Source organism: Ornithorhynchus anatinus, chromosome 3 (genome assembly GCF_004115215.2).
Source record: "Ornithorhynchus anatinus isolate Pmale09 chromosome 3, mOrnAna1.pri.v4, whole genome shotgun sequence".
Lineage (NCBI taxonomy): Eukaryota > Metazoa > Chordata > Mammalia > Monotremata > Ornithorhynchidae > Ornithorhynchus > Ornithorhynchus anatinus.
In genome coordinates, this window is record NC_041730.1 from 122,543,947 (window position 1) to 122,562,862 (window position 18,916).

Below are 18,916 nucleotides of genomic sequence, written 5' to 3' on the forward strand. Positions count from 1 at the left end.
TATCTGTTTATTGTTATAGTGTACTCGATATTTGGTACGCTATACTTATACAAGCGCTTAGGACAGTGCTCCGCACGCAGTAAGTGCTTAAATCCGTTGACTGACGTGTCTCGTGTGCTTTCATACTGTTGGGGGTGACTTAGGAGCAGCATGCTGCCTCTGCTCAGAGCTGAGGTTATCCTCCAGACGGCTCTTGGTGGTTCTCCCCATCCCCCAGCTTGGCTGCAGCTTTCCCTCCCAGCCTGTGATTCCATCCCATGGTGCAGAAGGCCCTGCAGCTAAGCACTGTCTTGGCCTTTTCCTCCTCCCTAGCTGCCCAGCTCCTCCTTTCAAGGCAGAAGGCTGCGGGCAAGATGAAAGGAGGAGAAGTGTGATCTACCAGCACACCGCCTTGCCCAACTGCTCTGGGTTAATGGAGAAAATGGTGAAGATGAAGCAGCGTGGTTTAGTGGCTTGGGAGTCCGAGGTCATGGGTTCGAATCCTGGCTCTGCCGCCTGTCAGCTGTGTGACTTTGGGCAAGTCACTTTTCTCTGTGCCTCAGTTACCTCATCTGGAAAATGGGGATGAAGACGGTGAGCCCTACGTGGAACAGTCTGATCACCCTGTATCTACCTCAGCGCTTAGAACAGTACTTGGCACATAGTAAGCACTTAAATACCATTATTATTATTATAAATGAAGACCACTCCTTTAAAATCAGAAGGGCTTGGGAGGAGGGGCTGACTGGTTCCAGACTCTATGGCAGGGAACCTGTTTCTGGAGCTTCTTCAGTCCCCAAACCCAGACCCTAGAAAAGTTGCCTTGCTCAACACCAACTTCTTCCGGCCTTGCATAAAAACGGGACCTTCGCTCTTTTCAGTCCCCCTTCGGAGCTCCGAATGGGCAAGAGTGTGTCTTCTACATTTAATCCCCACCCCCCGAGTGCTCAGTACAGTGGTCTGCATGCATCGGGTGCTCCATAAATACTCGACACTTATTCTAGGCTCCTTCAGACCTTAGTTGTTGTCCATTAAAGGGTCAGAAACAAGTAACTGAGCCAGGAGAGGGCAGTGCCGTGTAACCAAAAAACCAATGATTCCGAAGCAGTTTCTCCGGTGAGTTTAAAGTTGCGTTTGAACATCTCACGGTCACTGAAAGATGGAAAGAAACGGTTGTTTTGACACTGCAAAAGTTTCAACTTTATTCTACAATTTGGAAAGCCGGATTCGGAGGACGGGGTGGCTGGGAGACGAAGGGGCAGGTACAGCTTCCTTGTTTCGTGGATTGTTCCGGAATAACCCGGAGATGCCGCTCTTCCTTCCCAAGTGTTTTTACGTACCACACCGGGACAAGAACCACAGGGGTGTCATTGAAAAAATGTGGCGAACACTAGCAAGGGCAAACAGATGGGGGGGAGGGGGGGGGGTTGGGAATTAAAAGGCTTGAAAACGTAATCTGAAAAACATTTCAAAACGCTAAGTGGAATGTGCCCTGGACTAGAAATCCTGGCCAGACACACTACCAACTGGCTATTTGTCACTGGGCAAGCGTCAGTGTCCGTGCTTCCGTTTCCCCATATAAAAGGGGACTAATAATACTTGCCTCCTCCTACCGATCCCTACCTCACAGGAAAAATAATGAGGTAATAGGGCCGTGCTTTCAATTCTTTAGAAAGATACTTCGATACGAGATAGTATTTCTCTGTCATCCAAGCGTCATACCAGTGATCGTGGTCCAAGTGGAAAGAAGGTTGGTAGAAGCCAGGGGGAATGGCGACCAGCAACTCGGTGCATCCAGGAAAGTGGATGGAGGCGTTTACATATCCAGAGAGACATCTTTGATAGGCTCAGGCCCTGCGTTATTAATCTTAGACGAGTCTCAGAGAATCATCAACATTATGATAACCATTACCGGGCACGGCTACTAGAGTCGGGTCCCATTGCGTTTAAAAATAAAAAGAACCAAAACCCCGAGCAAGCCCAGTGTATCCGGACTGGACCACTGGAAATGAACTTAGGGCTGGTGAGACCGACAAGATTCTGCGAAATCGATTTGGCCTGATTAACCAATGACTAAGATGACATGGGAAAAGCACATACACAAAGGCAACACTATGTATAAATTAGGCAAAGGTAGAACTGAGGAAATACTGTGAGAGCAGGAATGTGGAAAGATCTTTCCAAGGAAGCTGGGAAGTCTCCAGCACCAGACTAATTTTAAACTGCCTAGGGAAAACTAGGAAACTCCCCAACTGAGGAGCAACTGGACCCCTGCCCTAGATGTCACTGGACCCTTGCCCTCTCACGCGGCAAATCGTGCTCTTGGAGAATCACGCTTCCATCTTGGATCCATTCTGAGTGGGATTATGAAACCGTCTCCCTTGCGTTTCAGCGAGACGTTCATACTTCCAGGTTTAGTGTGTTCTCTCTTTTGAGGGGCTGCACTGCTCTCTCCTCGGTTCTTCCTGCTCTTTCAAAATTGATGAAAGGACGCTTTGCTCCCTAGACTTCAGACGTCAGAAGGAACAACGGATTATGGCAAGAGAAGGCTGAGGTGGCAGAAGGGGGTGGTTTGAGCAAACGGTAAGTTTTATAGGCAAAAGTCTGTGTGGAAAGAAAAGGAGGCTCTGAAGGGATCAAAATTAAGTAAAGCCGTTTTCTTTCTCCTCATCTGGGAAATGCCGCCGCCGCTGCCGAACTTTGGATTTGTCTCCTACTGACATCTCAGTCCACGGACCCTCTGGGGTGGGACCTGCCACCATCCTGAAGGCCGAAACTAAAACAACGTCCAGCATTTTATGGTCCCGTTCCACGGCCTGGCCACCGCGTTTCTCCCTTTCACGCACATCTTCCTCTGTTCTTGGTTCATTTCTCCCACCTGGGAGCGAAACGAGGCCTTGTAGCAAAGAGAAAACAAATTCCTGTGCCTCCCGTTCCAGTTCTGGTCGGCCACTCAGAGGCTCAAGATGCAGTAATAATGCCCAGGCCCGACCCGTGAGGTAAATCGGTAGAGAAAGCTCTTAAACTGCCAAAACGGGGAGCAGGTCGAGTTTGGTCCAAACCTCCCCCGGACCCCTTAGATATGGGCTCTGATTCTCGAGGAGCCACATTTCTCTAGCAGCAAGATGGGCCGGGGGCAGAGTCGGGGTCCTCCGGACAAGCGCCGAGCTGGCCCGCGCCGTTTCCGTCGCCCGGAGGCTCAGCTGGTCCGCGGCCGTATCGAAATCGAAGCTGGGGGCCTGTAGTAGCACCAGGCGTGTAGTCTTTCACTTTAAGGTACGATTCTTCACGGGCTAAGTTCTGGCTTCGGCGAGGGGAGAGGAGTTCACAGCGCTGCCGCAGAGGTGGAAGGTGACCACACCGTCGAGGCAGCACGTGGGGCTGGGGCAGGAGGCGCGAGAGCCGAACGTCCTGCGGTTCCGGGCGGCTCCCGCTTCAGCCCTGGCAACGCTGTGGGCGTCACGGCCCCACCTGAACCCCTATCAAAGGTGCCACCTCCCCTATCCACCGATCTATCGGGGCTAAGGACCGGGCTTGCCGGTGGTGAATCCGCCGCAGTCGCAGGAGATACAGGATGATAGCCAGGAACACCACCAGGATGCAGGCAAAGAAAAGATAATGGTTGTACACGAAGGAGAGACGGAACCAGCCGCCGTGGCCCTGCCGGACGCTCTCCTGCCGGAGATCCCTGGGGAAGAGAAAAGTCGTTAACTAGTCCAAGCGCTTATCCTAGCCCGCCTCCATTACTGCATCACCCCACTTTGCTGACCTTCCCGCCCTACTTCAGTTCACACTTCGCTCTGCTGCTCGGATCGTTTTTCAAAAACCGTACAGTCCACGTTCCCCCCCCTCCTCAGGAACCTCCAGTGGTTGCCCATCCGCCTCCCCATCAAACAGAGACTCCTTGTAATTGGCTTTAAAGTACTCACTCACCTTGTCCTTACTTCGCCGATTTCCTATTACAACCCACCCCACCCACTTCCCTCCTCTCACGCCAACCCACTCGCCGTGCCTTGATCTCCCCTCTCTGGCTGCCCACCTCGCGCCCACGTCCCGCCTCTGGCCTGGAACGCCCTCCCCCTTCATAGCCAACAGACGGTCACTCTCCCCGCTTTCCAAGTCTCACTAAAAGCACATCTCCAAAAGGCCTTCCTCAACTAAGCCCTCATTTCCTCTTCTCCCTCTCCCTTCGGCATCGCTTTCGGTCTTGGATTTATACCCTTTCGTTACCCTTCCCGCAGCCCCACAGCACTTACATGGATATCTGTAATTTACTATTTATTTATATTTATGTCTGTCTCCCTCATTAGCCCGTGAGCTCCTTTGCGGAGAATGTGTCTATCACCTCTGTTATACTGTACTCTCCAAGTGCTCAGTAAGTGCTTTGCAGACAGTAAACATTCAATAAATACAAGTGACTGATCAGTTAACTTCGCAGAAAATACAATTCGCTCTGGACGAATGAACCCACTTATGAACCCATCATGTTAGCATCCTCGGTCCTCCCCCACTCACACTCTGCCGCAGTTGCTTTGCAGAAGTGGCTTTGCTATGAAAAGCCGCATGGCCTAGTGGAAAGAGCACGGGCCTGGGAGTCGGAAGGGCCTGGGTTCTAATCCCAGCTCCGCCACCTGTCTGCTGTGACCTTGGGCGAGTCACTTTACTTCTCTGGGCCTCAGTCACCTCATCTGTAAAATGGGAATTAAGCCCTATGTGGGACACGGACTGTGTCCAACCTGACTCTTTTGTTTCTATCCCAGGGTTTAGTACAGTACCTGGCACGTAGTAAGCACTTAAAAAGCGCCATTTTAAAAAAAAAGAAAGAAAAAGGGTCAAAATTTGGGGGTCTGAGTTTCTCCCGCAGATACGGCTGTTTCGTGGCTACTAAAGTACCCCCTGGAATGTTTATGCTAGCACAGGGTTTTGAAATGCCTGCCAATCCTCCCCAGCCAGAATACACAAAACTTCCCCTGGATGAAGCTTCTCCTCCAGGAGAAGCAGAGAATTATTAAGTAATTTTTAAAGTTCTCCTAGTGTCCCGGAAACATTCAGGGGGTCCCAGGAATGGGGTAGGAATCACAGCCAAATCACAGATGAACTCGTTCAGTTTTACCTGAGAGGTAAGAAACGTGTTTTATACAGAATGGCTCCCAGCGTCCACTGCACCTCTCGGTCATACACCAACTGGGCCGTTCGCAGGTTTGGATAATCATAAGGAAAATGGAATCCTTCATGAAGGACCTGGTACATCCAGGCTGATTTAAAACACTGATACCTGCAAGAAGAACAGATCGAGCTCTCATTTTCGGAGAAAGTAGCTTTATCGTTACGGGCGGGGAACGTGGCAGCTTATTCTGCTGTACCGTACCCTCCCACGGGCTTAATACAGTGCTCTGCACATAGTAAATGTTCAATAAATACCAGTGATTGACTGATATTCCACTTGACATCTACTGAGGCCTATTCCTTCCCACTTCCCGATTCCAGGACGGAACGAAATCGGGATTGAAGGTGCCACCACCAGTGAAGGGCTTTTTCATCCAGCTGGCATGAGAAAGTGAGAGAGATTCACCCTAACACTATGACGTTGTGTCTGGGTTGTTCGGGAAAAAAGCTTCAACCGTCTCAAATGAGCCAGGCGTGGCTGGGAGTCCCATTGACCAAATGGGCTTTCACTCTTTGGAGAGCTATTGAAATTTCTAACCTGTTAAATTTCTCCCTCTGTGAAGTCTGTCTCCCCCCCCCCGAACCTCTTGCCCCCCCGCTTTAGATTTTTGAGGTCCCCGAAGGCCAGGGACGACGTCAATTTCAAGCTTCACTCTGGGTCTCCCAGTAGTACTCACCACACCACCCGTTTCCTCCCCTTCAAAGCTCAAACGGCTCAAACTGCCCCGTCCGTAAGCGGCCTCCAGCGCTAGGCCACCCTTGAGAACGAGGGGGTTCCTTACTTGACGCGATGTTGGTCCGCGTGTGAGGAGAAGAGGCCATTCTTGAACCTCTGCGTTAGGACGGGCCACGACATGCTACAGTAATCCTAGGAGGGAAACGTGGAAGCTGCAGGGCAAACTCTAGGATGAGGAGCAGCCAGCTCCATCCACAATCATGTTTATTAGACATAGAGTGACACGGAGAGCCAATAACCATAGCTAATTAACAAATTAATAGACTACTATGGGGCCTCCGAAAGGTCCTGAACCCATACACCCCGTAGCAGCTTTAAAGGACAGTTTTCCGCTGCACCTTGTCTGAACGCCCAGGGGGATCTCAAACTTTCATATCCCTTTTGGATCATCACCCCCAAAGACAGTTCATTTTTATTTGTCTCCAGTTGGCCGAGAAAATTCGAGCCTAAAAGCCCGGCACTAGTTTCGAGAGAAATATACTACAGATGAAATAGTCCCATCTTGAGTTCAAGTGCTCTCGCCCCGGAAAATTAAAGCGCTTGATATCCTCCCCGCCCCAGCCCTGTTGCACTTACAACATAATAATAATAATGATGTCGGTATTTGTTAAGCGCTTACTATGTGCCGAGCACTGTTCTAAGCGCTGGGGTAGACACGGCGGAATCAGGTTGCCCCACGTGGGGCTCCCAGTCTTAATCCCCATTTTACAGATGAGGCAACGGAGGCACCGAGAAGTTGTGACTTGCCCAAAGTCACACAGCTGACAAGTGGCAGAGCCGGGGTTCGAACCCATGACCTCTGACTCCAAAGCCCATGCTCTTTCCAGTGAGCCACGCCGCTTCTAACATAACCTTATACTCCTCCATTCCCCTATCAATAAATCATTTTAATGTCTGTCTCCCCCTTTAGAATGTGAGCTCCTCATGGACAGGGAACATGGAAAGAACCCGGGCTTGGGAGTCAGAGGTCATGGGTTCGAATCCCGGCTCTGCCACTTGGCAGCTGTATGACTGTGGGCAAGTCACTTCACTTCTCTGTGCCTCAGTTCCCTCATCTGGAAAATGGGGATTAAGACTGTGAGCCTCACGTGGGACAATCTGATTACCCTGTATGTACCCCAGCGCTTAGAACAGTGCTCTGCACAAAGTAAGCGCTTAACAAATACCAACGTTATTAGGTCTAACAACTCTATTGTACTGTTCTCTCCTAAGTGCCTAGCACAGGACTCAGCACACAGTAAGCAGCCAATGAATTCCGCTGATTGACTGATTTGACCAATGTTAATCCTGAGAGCGTTCCTCTGAGGAAGGCAAAACTCCCAACAACATCCTCACACATGTCAAGCCACCCTAACTTCGACTGTCGTGTCGTCTAGTGGATAGAGCACAGGCCTGGGAGTCAGAAGGACGTGGGTTCTAATCCCGGCTCCACCACTTGTCTGCTGTGTGACCTTGGGCAAGTCACTTCACATCCCTATGCGTCTGTTCCCTCATCTGCAAAATGGGGATTAAGACTGTGAGCCCCATGTGGGACAAGGTCTGTGTCCGGCCCGATTTGCTTGTATCCACCCCAGAGCTTAGTACAGTGCTGGGCACATAGTAAGCGCTTAACATGGCCTAGTGGAGAGAGCACGGGCCTGAGAGTCAGAAGGTCATGGGTTCTAATCCCAGTTCCACCACCTGTCTGCTGCGTGACCTTGGACAAATCACTTCACTTCTCTGTGCCTCAGTTTCCATCTGTAAAATGGGGATTAAGACTGTGAACCCCACGTGGGACAGGGACTGTGTCCAACCCGATTTGCTCGTAGACACCTCGGTGCTTAGTGCAGTGCCTTGCACATAGTAGGTGATTAACAAACACCATCAACCTCATCATAACCAATACCACAATTATTATTACTACTCTACCTCTGATGCCCAGAGTGCCCCGATTAGACTGTGCGCCCATCAGTGGGCAGGGACTGTCTCAATGTGTTGCCGATTTGTACATTCCAAGCGCTTAGTACAGTGCTCTGCACATAGTAAGCGTTCAATAAATACTGCTGAATGAATGAATGCCGTGAGATCGGAACCCAGCTGATCACACACACACACGTATAATAATAATAAAAATAATTGTGCGATTACTGTTTGGCAGGCACCGAACTGAGCGTTGGGGTGGATATAAGCAAATCGGATTGGACGCGGTCCCTGTCCCACAAGGGGCTCACAGTCTCCATCCCCATTTTCCAGATGAGGTAACCGAGGCCCAGCGAAGCCAAGTGACTTGCCCCAGGTCACACAGCAGGCAAGCGGCACATGTCAAAGCCCCCAGCCCCCAGAATGAACACGAACACTTGGAGGTGGGCAGAAAACAGAAAACCCAAGTCCCCGGAGCCCTTCCCCGCGGGCCCGGGGCAGAGGCCGAGAGGCCCGGCGTCCGGAGAGCCGTGGGCCGGGGAGTGGGTTACCCGGGCGGCCTTGACGAAGGTCGGGCCGTGGTAGCGGCCCCCGATGCGCAGCACGTCCTCCGTGCAGTAGAAGAACTCGGAGAAGCCGTAGAACTCGCTGCTGGTGAAGTTGATGGGGGACTGGTAGATCCCGTTGAGGGAAGCCTGGCTGGCGTTGGGGCGGGAGAGCAGTGGGTGCAGCTCGTCCGCGCAGGCCGTCCAGTCTCCTCTGCCCCGGATGTGCAGGACCTGACCGTTCCTCTCCACCACGTCCGCGAGTCCCACCGGCAAGCAAGGGTCCAGGACCGGACTTTCTGGGCTGGAACCTGTTTGTTGGCCCAGCAACCTGACCGACAGCAACAACATGGCCGCTTTGAGTGCACCAAACCCAAACCACTGCAATTTTCTTATTAGTGGCTATTTATTAAGCGCTTACGACGCGCCGGGCACCGTTCAGAGCCCCGGGGTAGATACGAGCTAATCAGGTTGGACGCGGTCTAGGTCTCGCCTTTAACTCACTGCCTTAATCCCCATTTTACAGATGAGGTAACCGAGGGTCAGAGAAGTGAAGTGACTTCCCCAAGGTCACGCGGCAGATAAGTGGCAGGGCCGGGATTAGAATCCAGGTCCTTCTGACTCCCAGGCCCAAGCTCTAGCCACTACGTCAGGCTGCTTCTCGTGTATTTAATGCATTTATGTATCTGGATTTGAAGCTCGTAGTGGGCAGGGAACACGTCTACCAACTCTGTTGTACTCTCCCAAGGGCTTAGTACACTACTAGGCATACATTAAGCGCTCAATAAATACCACTGATCGATCGATTGATTCCCCTGGCCTGAGGTTCCCTCCCCCCACCCCTCCCCCAATCTGCCTAACCTCGGTTCCTTCCCTCTTCAAAGCCCCCTTAAAATCCCAACTCCTTCAGGGGGCTTTCCAAATACCCTGCTCACGGCAGCCCAACTACCGATTTGTAGAAGCAGCGTGGCTCCGCGGAGAGAGCCCGGGCTTGGGAGTCAGAGGTCATGGGTTCAAATCCCGGCTCTGCCACTTGTCAGCTGTGTGAATGTGGGCAAGTCACTTCACTTCTCTGTGCTTCAGTTCCCTCATCTGTAAAATGGGGATTAACTGTGAGCCTCACGTGGGACAACCTGATTTCCCTGTATCTACCCCAGTGCTTAGAACAGTGCTCTGCACCTAGTAAGCGCTTAACAAACACCAACGTTATCATTATTATTACTACATTTTATCCTTTCCTCCAGCACTTACGTACATTTTCATTCATTCATTCTTTCAATTGTATTTACTGGGCGCTTACTAGGTGCAGAGCACTGTTTTAAGCGCTTGGGAGAGTACACTGTAACAATAAACACACACTCCCTGCCCACAGTGAGCTTACGTATGTACAGCTTTATTTGTAAATTCAATGATTTAATCAGCTCTTTCATGCTTACACCTGCCCTGCTTCTGTTTACATCCTTGTGTTTTCCTCCTGCTCACACTGGTGGTAGAGCATGGCGAGCACGGGCCTGGGAGTCAGAAGGTCATGGGTTCTACCAGCTCCGCCACATGTCTGCTGTGTGAACTCAGACAGGTCACTTCACTTCTCTGTGCCTCAATTCCCTCATCTGGAAAATGGGGATTGAGACTGTGAGCCCCACGTGGGACAGGGACTGTGCCCAACTCGACCCGCTTGCATCTACCCCAGCACTGAGTATGGTGCTTAGCACGTAGTAAGCGCTTAACGAATTCCACAATTATTATTCTTCTTCTTACTATTAGTCCATCGTTTTTAATCTGTCTTCTCCCATCAATTCTGCAAGTTTCTTGAGGGCAGGGGGCAAGTGTTTAGTACAGTGCTTCACACTTAGAAGGAGCTCAACTGATTGATTGAACAAGAGACCCTAATTCATATGGGATGTCTTCATCCAGACAGAAGGATCCTGCCATTGAACAATCTCAAAGAATAATTATTTTAGACATGGAAATGTCATCGTAGATGCCCTGGGGGAAAGAACAACCAAGATTAGGGGCTGTGATTCTTCCCTATGTCCTAAGGCTCTCCGGGGCATTTAGCATATTTTTGCAGAAGGAGATAGAGCTGCCTTCATCCTAATTTGGATGCCACTTGCCTGCCGTGTGACCTTGGACAAATCACTTAACTTCTCTGTGCCTCAGTTTCCTCACTTGTAAAATGGGGATTAAATGCCTGATCTCCCTCCTTCACAGTCTATGAGCCCCATGTGGGACAGGAACTGTGTCTTACTTAACTATCTTGTATCTTCCCCAGAGTTAAGTGCAGTACTTGGCCCCTAATAAACACTTAACAATTATTGTTATCGCTATTATTATTATTGTTGTTATTAATCTGGGGGCCGAGGCCCTCTGGCGAAATTACCGATTTCGGGTAAGGGTTTCATTCAGCATGAGTTCTTCATATCGCTGCCGGGCAAAGTTGCCCCCGAAGCCCAAAAAAGTGGTGACGTATACCCTGTACACATGGTCGGTGTGCTGGGCATCACAGCCCAGGTTGAATTCGGCCAGCAGGTTCTTGGCAGCCTCCTCCTGCAACACAGCGGGAAAGGAAGGGGCTGACCATCTCCCCAGTCAACCTTGACTGATTACTTGACTCGGCTGTGACTACGCTTCCGGGCACTGACTGGCAGGGGGGACAACTGCCCTGGGCCGGTAGTGACCCTCTTTGGGCTACGTCCAGGGCTCCTGAGACTTTCGCCACGCCCTCCCAGGTCCAAACCCAGAGGCAGACTACGCATCGGAGAAGGCCTAATTCTTCTTTCTCCTTCGAATGTCGTCACATCGTCACATCGACCCCCCATGGCCACAACCCCTTCAGAACGTCCCATTTTCTGTCGTAAGGTTGTTCCGGTAAACATCCACAGAGTTTTCTCGGTAGAGATGCGGAAGCGGTTTACCGTTGCCTTCTTCCGCACAGTAAAAACCTGAGCCTCCGCTACCGTCTCCGATCAATGTTCTGATCACTCGATCATCTGCCTTTGACTCTTTCCCACGCCGCCACTGCCCAGCACAGGTGAATCGACTTCGTCTGACGCTTCGGCTTAGATCTTTACATTCTGAGTAGCCTATATGGTACAGCTCTAAGCTTCGTCAGCGTACACAAACTCTCCTGCCACGATAAGGCGTCGATTTACCCGGAGAGAAATTTTGGGACGGTACTTTCCTTGGCTCATCCGGATTCAATGTCCGTGAGAGGCCGCAACTCCTCAGTTCCAGAGTCAACCCTCCCCACTCCTTGCCACAATCACGGACCTCCTTCTTCTGTCCCCTGAACCCCATCCCTCTCCTCTCAGCAGCCCCCTTCTGATGCTCTTAAAGTCCTAAGGCTCGAGGCAGGTGAGGAGGGACACACAATGCCACTGGAGATCACACAAAAATGACCCTCTCTGGCAAGGTGTCTCTGGAGAAATGCTTTCCCCCCACACCCCCCCAGTGTGCACACACCTGATCTGGAGGAAGGACGGAGGCGGAGGTGGGAACTTCATAAGCAATCTGGAGAGAGGCTCCTCCCATGTCTAGCACGCCTACTGTCCTCCTGCGACCAGCCGGCTCCCCCTGGGACACCACGTCGTCTGCCTCTGAAACCAATATCACACCGAGTGAGAAGCCCCCGGGGGGAGGAGGGAATGGCCGGTCCAAGCACCCGCTTCTCGGTGCCCTCCCCGGTCACTTCCTCCGGGGTCCGGTTGAGTAAGATGGCTTCTCGTATCGCAGGGAGAATCACTTACCATCCTCGTGATCGAATCTTCCCAAAACAAAGTTGATCCCAATCCAAGCGTAGACCCCTAAATGGGAAACACAAAACCACGGGCTCCATCTCTTCGCCTCCTATCAAGAACACCGTGGCCTAGTGGAAAGAGCGCGGGCCTGGGAGTCCGAGGACCTGGGTTCTGACGCCTGCTGTGTGACCTTGGGCAAGTGACTTATCTTCATTGTGCCTCAGTTCCCTCATTTATACAATGGGGATTCAATACCTGTCCCCAGATGGGCCAAGACAATCTTGTATCTATTCCAGCGCTCACCACAGTGCTTAGGACATAGTAAGCACTTATCAGATACTAGTGTCATTATTATTATCATTGTTGTCGTTCTTCTACGTCTCCAGGTTGAGCCCGTCACGTCCGGCTCTACCCCGTCCTACCTCGGCTCAAAGTTTCTCCATCAACTCCCAGCTTGGGTTCACTCAAACGCAGCATCCTTACAGTTGCTGTTTTCACGGTTGCGGCCTGGACGTGACAAATCTAGAGTTGGGGGATGAGAGCCCCCAACAGGGAACACGAGCCGCTCACCAGCAGCTCCCCCCATAATATACAGTTCGGCACAAAGGGGAAACAGAGTCACCCAGTGCAGTCAATTGTCAGTCAGGAGACTGGGCCAGTCTCAACCACAGGCCAAGAAAGCTCTTGCCTCTGAATTCAGAGCTCCTGTTTCACTCGAGCCTCATCTGCTCAGGAAAAGAATTATAAATTTTTGAGCATATAGTGTTTTCTGGATTACCAGGAGATTCATTCATTCATTCGATAGTATTTATTGAGCGCTTACTATGTGCAGAGCACTGGACTAAGCGCTTGGAATGTACAAATCGGTAACAGATAGAGACAGTCCCTGCCCTTTGACGGGCTTACAGTCCAATCGGGGGAGACGGACAGACAAGAACAACAGCTACAGGAGATGAGAAAGTCCACACTGAGGATCATCATCGGCACTAATTATTACTATTTATTAAGTACCCCCTTGCTCATAGATATAGAAGCAGCGTGGCCTAGTGGATAGAGCACGGGCCTGGAAGTCAGAAGGACCTGGGTTCTAATTCCGGCTCCACCACGTGTCTGCTGTGTGACCTTGGACAAGTTACTTCACTGTGCTGTGGGGATTAAGACGGTGAGCCCCATGTGAGATATCGACTGTATCCAATCCGATTAATTCAGAACAGTGCCTGGTACGCAGTAAGTGTTTAACAAATGCCATAAAAAAAGATTGCTATCTATGCAGAATAGTTTAAGAGAGAAACTTTCTATCCTCCTCTAAAAATGTGCAGTCTAAAACAAGTGTCGTCAATATAACATAAAAGTAATTATTTAGCAAAGGCAAGAAGAGTGTGTATAGATAAAAAAATACATGACGAAAAATACCCTGTATTTGCAAATGCACCAACTGGCCCCCACTTGACCCTAAATCCTCATGTCCAGATGCTCTAAGTAACTGATATTAAGATAACACAACTAATTAGCAAATCTTACCTTCCTGCTTCCCAGAGATGACTTCTGCTTGAGACTGTGAGAAGAGGAAATCGAACTCCGAAGGTAAATCTTTCACTAGATCGATCAGGATTGCCTGCTGCTGCCTGCCGGAAAGACGAAAACACATAATCCAAAAATTAGCATTGAGCAATTTTCCTCATGCCCCATCCAACTCTGTTCCTGACAATCTCACGATAAAGAAAGATGAATAATGGTGATAGTTGTTAAGTGCTTATTATATGCCAAGGACTAGACGAGGCACTGGGGTAGAGAAAAGATAATTAGTCCTTGTTCCACACTGGGCTCACAGTCTAAGGGGAGAGATCGGGTCTCCCATCCCATTTAGCAGGTGAGGAAACAGGCCTGGAAAAGTAAAGTGACTGGCCCAAGGTCACCCAGCCAAGCAAGTGGTGGAGCTGGAATTAGAATCCAGATCTCCTGATCCCTAGTCCCACGCTCTTACCACTGAGTCACAATGCCTCTAGACTGTGAGCTCGTTGTGGGCAGGAGTGCGTCTGTTGTTATAGTGTACTCTCTCAAGAGCTTAGGAAATAGAAAGCAGCGTGGCTCAAGAAAGCAGCGCGGTTCAGTGGATAGAGCCCGGGCTTGGGAGTCAGAGGTCATGGGTTCGAATCCTGGCTCCACCACTTGTCAACTGTGGGCAAGTCACTTCACTTCTCTGTGCCTCAGTGACCTCATCTGTAAAACGGGGATGAAGACTGTGAGTCTCACCTGGGACAAACTGATTACCCTGTGCCTCCTCCAGCGCTTAGAACAGTGCTCTGCACACAGCAAGCACTTAACAAATACCATTATTATTATTATTATTATTAAGTGCTTTGCACATAGTGAGCGCTCCATAAATTCAGTTGACTGAATGGAATTAACCCTGATAACATTGCCCTTGGATTTCAAAGTCTAGATAATGTCAAGAAAATATAGTCCAATCTTGTCCTATTTAGGCCGTGGAAAAATGGAGAAAACATTAGTCTGGGAGATAGGAATCCAGAGATCTACTCGACTGACTGAAAAAACCTGGAAAACTTCTCTGGCTCAGTTTCACCATCTGCAAGATACGGAAAATTACGTCCCGCCCTAACAATTCATAGAATTCATAGAACCGTGATGATGAATGAGGAGATGCTTCAGAACATGCTAATGCCATCTCTGGGCCCTCTGACTTTCAGACCCAAGTTAATCCTAGGAAATAGGAGACCGTCGAATTACGTGGGCTGGGATCGTGTCTACCAACTCCGTTGTATTGTACTTTCCCAAATGCTTCGTGCAGTGCCCCGCACACAGTATTCATTCCTTCAATAGTATTTATTGAGCGCTTACTATGTGCAGAGCACTGTACTAAGCGCTTGGAATGAGCAAGTCGGCAACAGATAGAGACGGTCCCTGCCGTTTTGACGGGCTTACTGCTCAGTAAATGCCACCGACTGAAATGACAGGCATGTGAATCCAACCCTCACACTTCCCAACTTAGCCAGGCCCAATAGGCTTGAATAGTGACTTTTAGGGGAATTCCATCATTCCTGGTGAACAACTCAAACTAGCTGTATAGACAAACACGATCTGGTGATATCATTTGGTCATCATTCACTCTTTCTAAGGAAAAAAATAACTCTGACTACAGAAACAGTGGGTCAAACAAATCACTTCAGGAGCCCAAAAGTCAGTTTCTGCCTTCGGATTAGGCCCATATTAGGAAAAAATGTTTCTTTCTGCCTTACAGATTCCAGAAAATCTCATCTTTACTTGGCAGCAGCACATTCAAACTCTCACCCGGAACTCAGAAAAACACTGCCAGGGGAGAGTGTTAAATGAAGCTTCACTTCTGCGCACCACATTCTTCTTCTCCTTATTTATGCTTCTTGGGGCTCAGAAAAGAAACCAAGGCCAGGATTACATCCGGTTACAGGAGCTGAGTCATATGATGGCCTTAGACGATCTGGCAATTAATTACACTCCTCTTTGGTGTCCCAACTGTTGACTATTTTTCTTTATCTCTAGCTTCATAAACCAGAGCCGGACAGAAATCGTTAGGCCATTTTATAGCCCGTACGGTCCCGGGAGCCCTAACCAAACTGAGACGGCCACATAAAGCATTAGATAACCTAATTCCTCCTGCAGAGAGGCTTCCAACATCGCCATTTTTACCATACATGGACAATACCACCACTAATGATAATAGTAATTGTGGTATTTAAGTGCTCACTGGGTACCGGGCACGGTACTAGGCGCTGGGGTGGATATAAGCAAATCAGGTTGGACACACATGGGGCTCCCGGTCTCAAGCACCCATTTCACAGATGAGGTAACTGAAGCCCAGAAGTGAAGTGACTTACCCAAGGTCACACAGCAGACGAGCGGCGGAGCTGGGATTAGAACCCACGACCTACTGACTCCCAAGACCATGTTCTAATAATAATAATAATAATGTTGGTATTTGCTAAGCGATTACTATGTGCAGAGCACTGTTCTAAGCGCTGGGGTAGATATAGGGTAATCAGGTTGTCCCACGTGAGGCTCACAGTTAATCCCCATTTTCCAGATGAGGTAACTGAGGCACAGAGAAGTGAAGTGACTTGCTCACAGTCACACAGCTGACAAGTGGCAGAGCTGGGAGTCGAATCCATGACCTCTGACTCCGAAGCCCGGGCTCTTTCCACTGAGCCACGCTGCTATGCTGGGTGGAAGAGGGCAATTGAACTGGGAATCAGAAAATTGGGTTTTTGTCCCATCTCGGTCACTGAGTCACCATGTATGTGCCCTCGGCCACTTAACCTCTCTGTTCCTCAGTTTCTTCATGTTCTAAATAAGGATAGTACTTATTCCTCCCTACCTCTCAGGTCTCTGTGAAGCCAAGCAAGATAAACGATGTAAAAATTCTTTGGAAAACAAAATACCTGCATAAAATTCAAAGTATGAAAATGTATTTAATACAATGACCATAGTCTCCCTTGGTCTTATTTTCTATTTCATCGACTTTCTTACAATTCACTGATTTTCACCCATTTTGCCGATTCAATCAACCAATCGATGGCATTTATTGAGGGCTCATTTGTGTGCACAGCACTGTACAAAGCGGTCGGGAAAGTACAACAGAGTCAGTCGACCCATTCCCTGCCCACAACGAGTTTATACTCTGTTATATTGTACTCTCCCAAGCCCTCAGCACAGTGCTCTGCCCATAGTAAGTGCTCAGTAAATATGGCTGATTGATTGACTTTCCATCAATCCCGGCTCCAGCTCCGAAAGGGAAGCAGCATGGCGCAGTGGCTAGAGCACGGGCCTGGGAGTCAGAAGGTCATGGGTTCTAATCCCAACTTCGCCACATGTCTGTTGTGTGACCCTGGGCAAGTCACTTTTCTGGGCCCCAGTTACCTCATCTGTAAAATGGGGATTAGGACTGTGAGCCCCATGTGGGACAGGGACTGTGTCCTACCTGATTACCTGTATCTGTCCCAGCATTTAAAACAGTGCTTGGCACAGAGTAAGGGTTTAACAAGTGCCATAATAGAGGGTGAGGAGAAGGCAAGCAGGATCCGGCCTTCTGAACTTTTAGGTCGCTGGGAAGAGCCATTACAGGGGAATGGGTGAACTGCACAGCAAGGAATCGGAAACTCGGCTCCTCTGGCCACAGAACCCGAACAGTCATTGTATTTATCGTTATCCTCGTCTTTTATGTTGTTTTGGGGTTTTGATGTGTCATCGCCCATGCTTCCCCGCCACACATTCTTAGATTGTGACCTCTTAGACAGCCAGGGACCACATCTAATTAATAATAATAATGTTGGTATTTGTTAAGCGCTTACTATGTGCAGAGCACTGTTCTAAGCGCTGGGGGAGATACAGGGTCATCAGGTCGTCCCACGTGAGGCTCACAGTCTTAATCCCCATTTTCTAGATGAGGCACAGTGAAGTTAAGTGACTTGCCCACAGTCAGCTGACAAGTGGCAGAGCCGGGATCCGAACCCATGCCCGTGATCTAATTCTCACCAGTGTATTTTTTCCCAGTGTTTACTGCAGTGCTTTTCACATAGTAGGAGCTCAACACCATTACTGCTACTAAAAGGCAAAAATGGGAAAATGCTTGCTTTTTTAAAACAAGGTCTGTTTACTGAAATCTGCCAATGGTTGAGCTTCTGAGAGAATGTCTTTCAAAAGCATGTACAAGGGCCAGATTTTAAAATGATGAACCACATTACAAAGACGTTTCAAATGTAATATTGAAAACATAGCTACATATATTTCAGTGTTGGGCACGTCCCTTTCTTAACATGAGTGGGTCAACACCCAGAGAACTGGGGATTTTGGGGTGGAAGAAGGGGAGGGGAGAATGAGGAGAACTACTTCTCTTGTCTACTTGAGCCAGGAAATGAATTTTAATTCTCTGTAGGGCTATCCTATAAAAATAACAGTGATGTAAACACTTTTAGTAGGGGTGGGGGTAGTCTGGAAGTGAATAAACCCCCAAATATAGTTGTCCTCTGTATTTGAGAAAGATCGATCAATGATGGCATTTATTGGGTGCTTACTGTGTGCAGAGAACCGTACTAAGTGCTAAGAAGACACCACTGATGGTGAAGTTCACTTTCAGAGGCAGGAAAAGCTCTGACTACTGAGCTGCATGTTAGCGGTGCATTTCGCCGTTCTCACTTCTGCCTCCATCTCCCGATCCTCTCTAAGGGCCTCCATTTTCTGGTGAGCAGTATGCTCCTCTGGCCTTCTGCTTCCAATTTTCAGCCGAGATTATCTGAGGCTTTGTTTTCCCGCCTCCTTAAAAGGCATCCTCTTTTTCCCCCGTTTTCATCCACCCAAGGTCAGCTCCCCATGTAGCAGCTGTCACCCATTTTCCTCGCACATCCCATGCAGAAAAGGCTGTGTTGAGGTGCAACAGCTTCACCGCAAAGAGCCCCCCCCCCCCCTTAATTTCAGGAGTTCAACGTTTCAAACGCCGCCTCGGCACTTGTTGAGCCTGGCCTGAAGGGGACAAGGACGGAACCGTTGAAGGACTCAGATGTGCTGCCTGGGAGGGATCCCATCCACTCCAGATCGATGCCATTTGCTTGAGAATCTCGCCTAGACTCCAATGAAAGGTACTCAGTCTGCTGGCGTCAGTCCTGCCGGCTGATGAATGACTCTCCTCGACTATTAAGGCAGAACCAAAATGTGGTTCCCAGAGCCCAGAAATGGGCTACTTGCCTAAAACAAATTGAACCTGGCCCTGAAAATAAGCATTGCAGGAGACCGAGGCAGAAAGAAGCCATAAACAACATTTTCCCAGGGGGAGAGTCGGTCGGCCTCTTGACACCTTTGGAGAAGCA

The 18,916-nt window shown here is 49.5% G+C and overlaps 1 protein-coding gene across 2 annotated transcripts in view; it reads right to left on the reverse strand.

Moving 5' to 3' along the window:
* Positions 1 to 1,152: 1,152 nt before the first annotated feature.
* ENTPD7 (ectonucleoside triphosphate diphosphohydrolase 7) overlaps positions 1,153 to 18,916 on the reverse strand; it is a 59,726-nt gene continuing 41,962 nt past the window's right edge. For both annotated transcript variants that reach the window (XM_029060999.2, XM_029061000.1), the window contains exons 6-13: positions 13,584 to 13,687; positions 12,072 to 12,128; positions 11,788 to 11,921; positions 10,706 to 10,872; positions 8,332 to 8,656; positions 5,928 to 6,013; positions 5,093 to 5,254; positions 1,153 to 3,667 (exon numbers count right to left, since the gene is read on the reverse strand). In XM_029060999.2, coding sequence (XP_028916832.1) covers positions 3,439 to 3,667; positions 5,093 to 5,254; positions 5,928 to 6,013; positions 8,332 to 8,656; positions 10,706 to 10,872; positions 11,788 to 11,921; positions 12,072 to 12,128; positions 13,584 to 13,687 — 1,264 coding nt within the window. In that variant the 3' untranslated portion in view covers positions 1,153 to 3,438. The remainder of the gene's footprint in view (positions 3,668 to 5,092; positions 5,255 to 5,927; positions 6,014 to 8,331; positions 8,657 to 10,705; positions 10,873 to 11,787; positions 11,922 to 12,071; positions 12,129 to 13,583; positions 13,688 to 18,916) is intronic.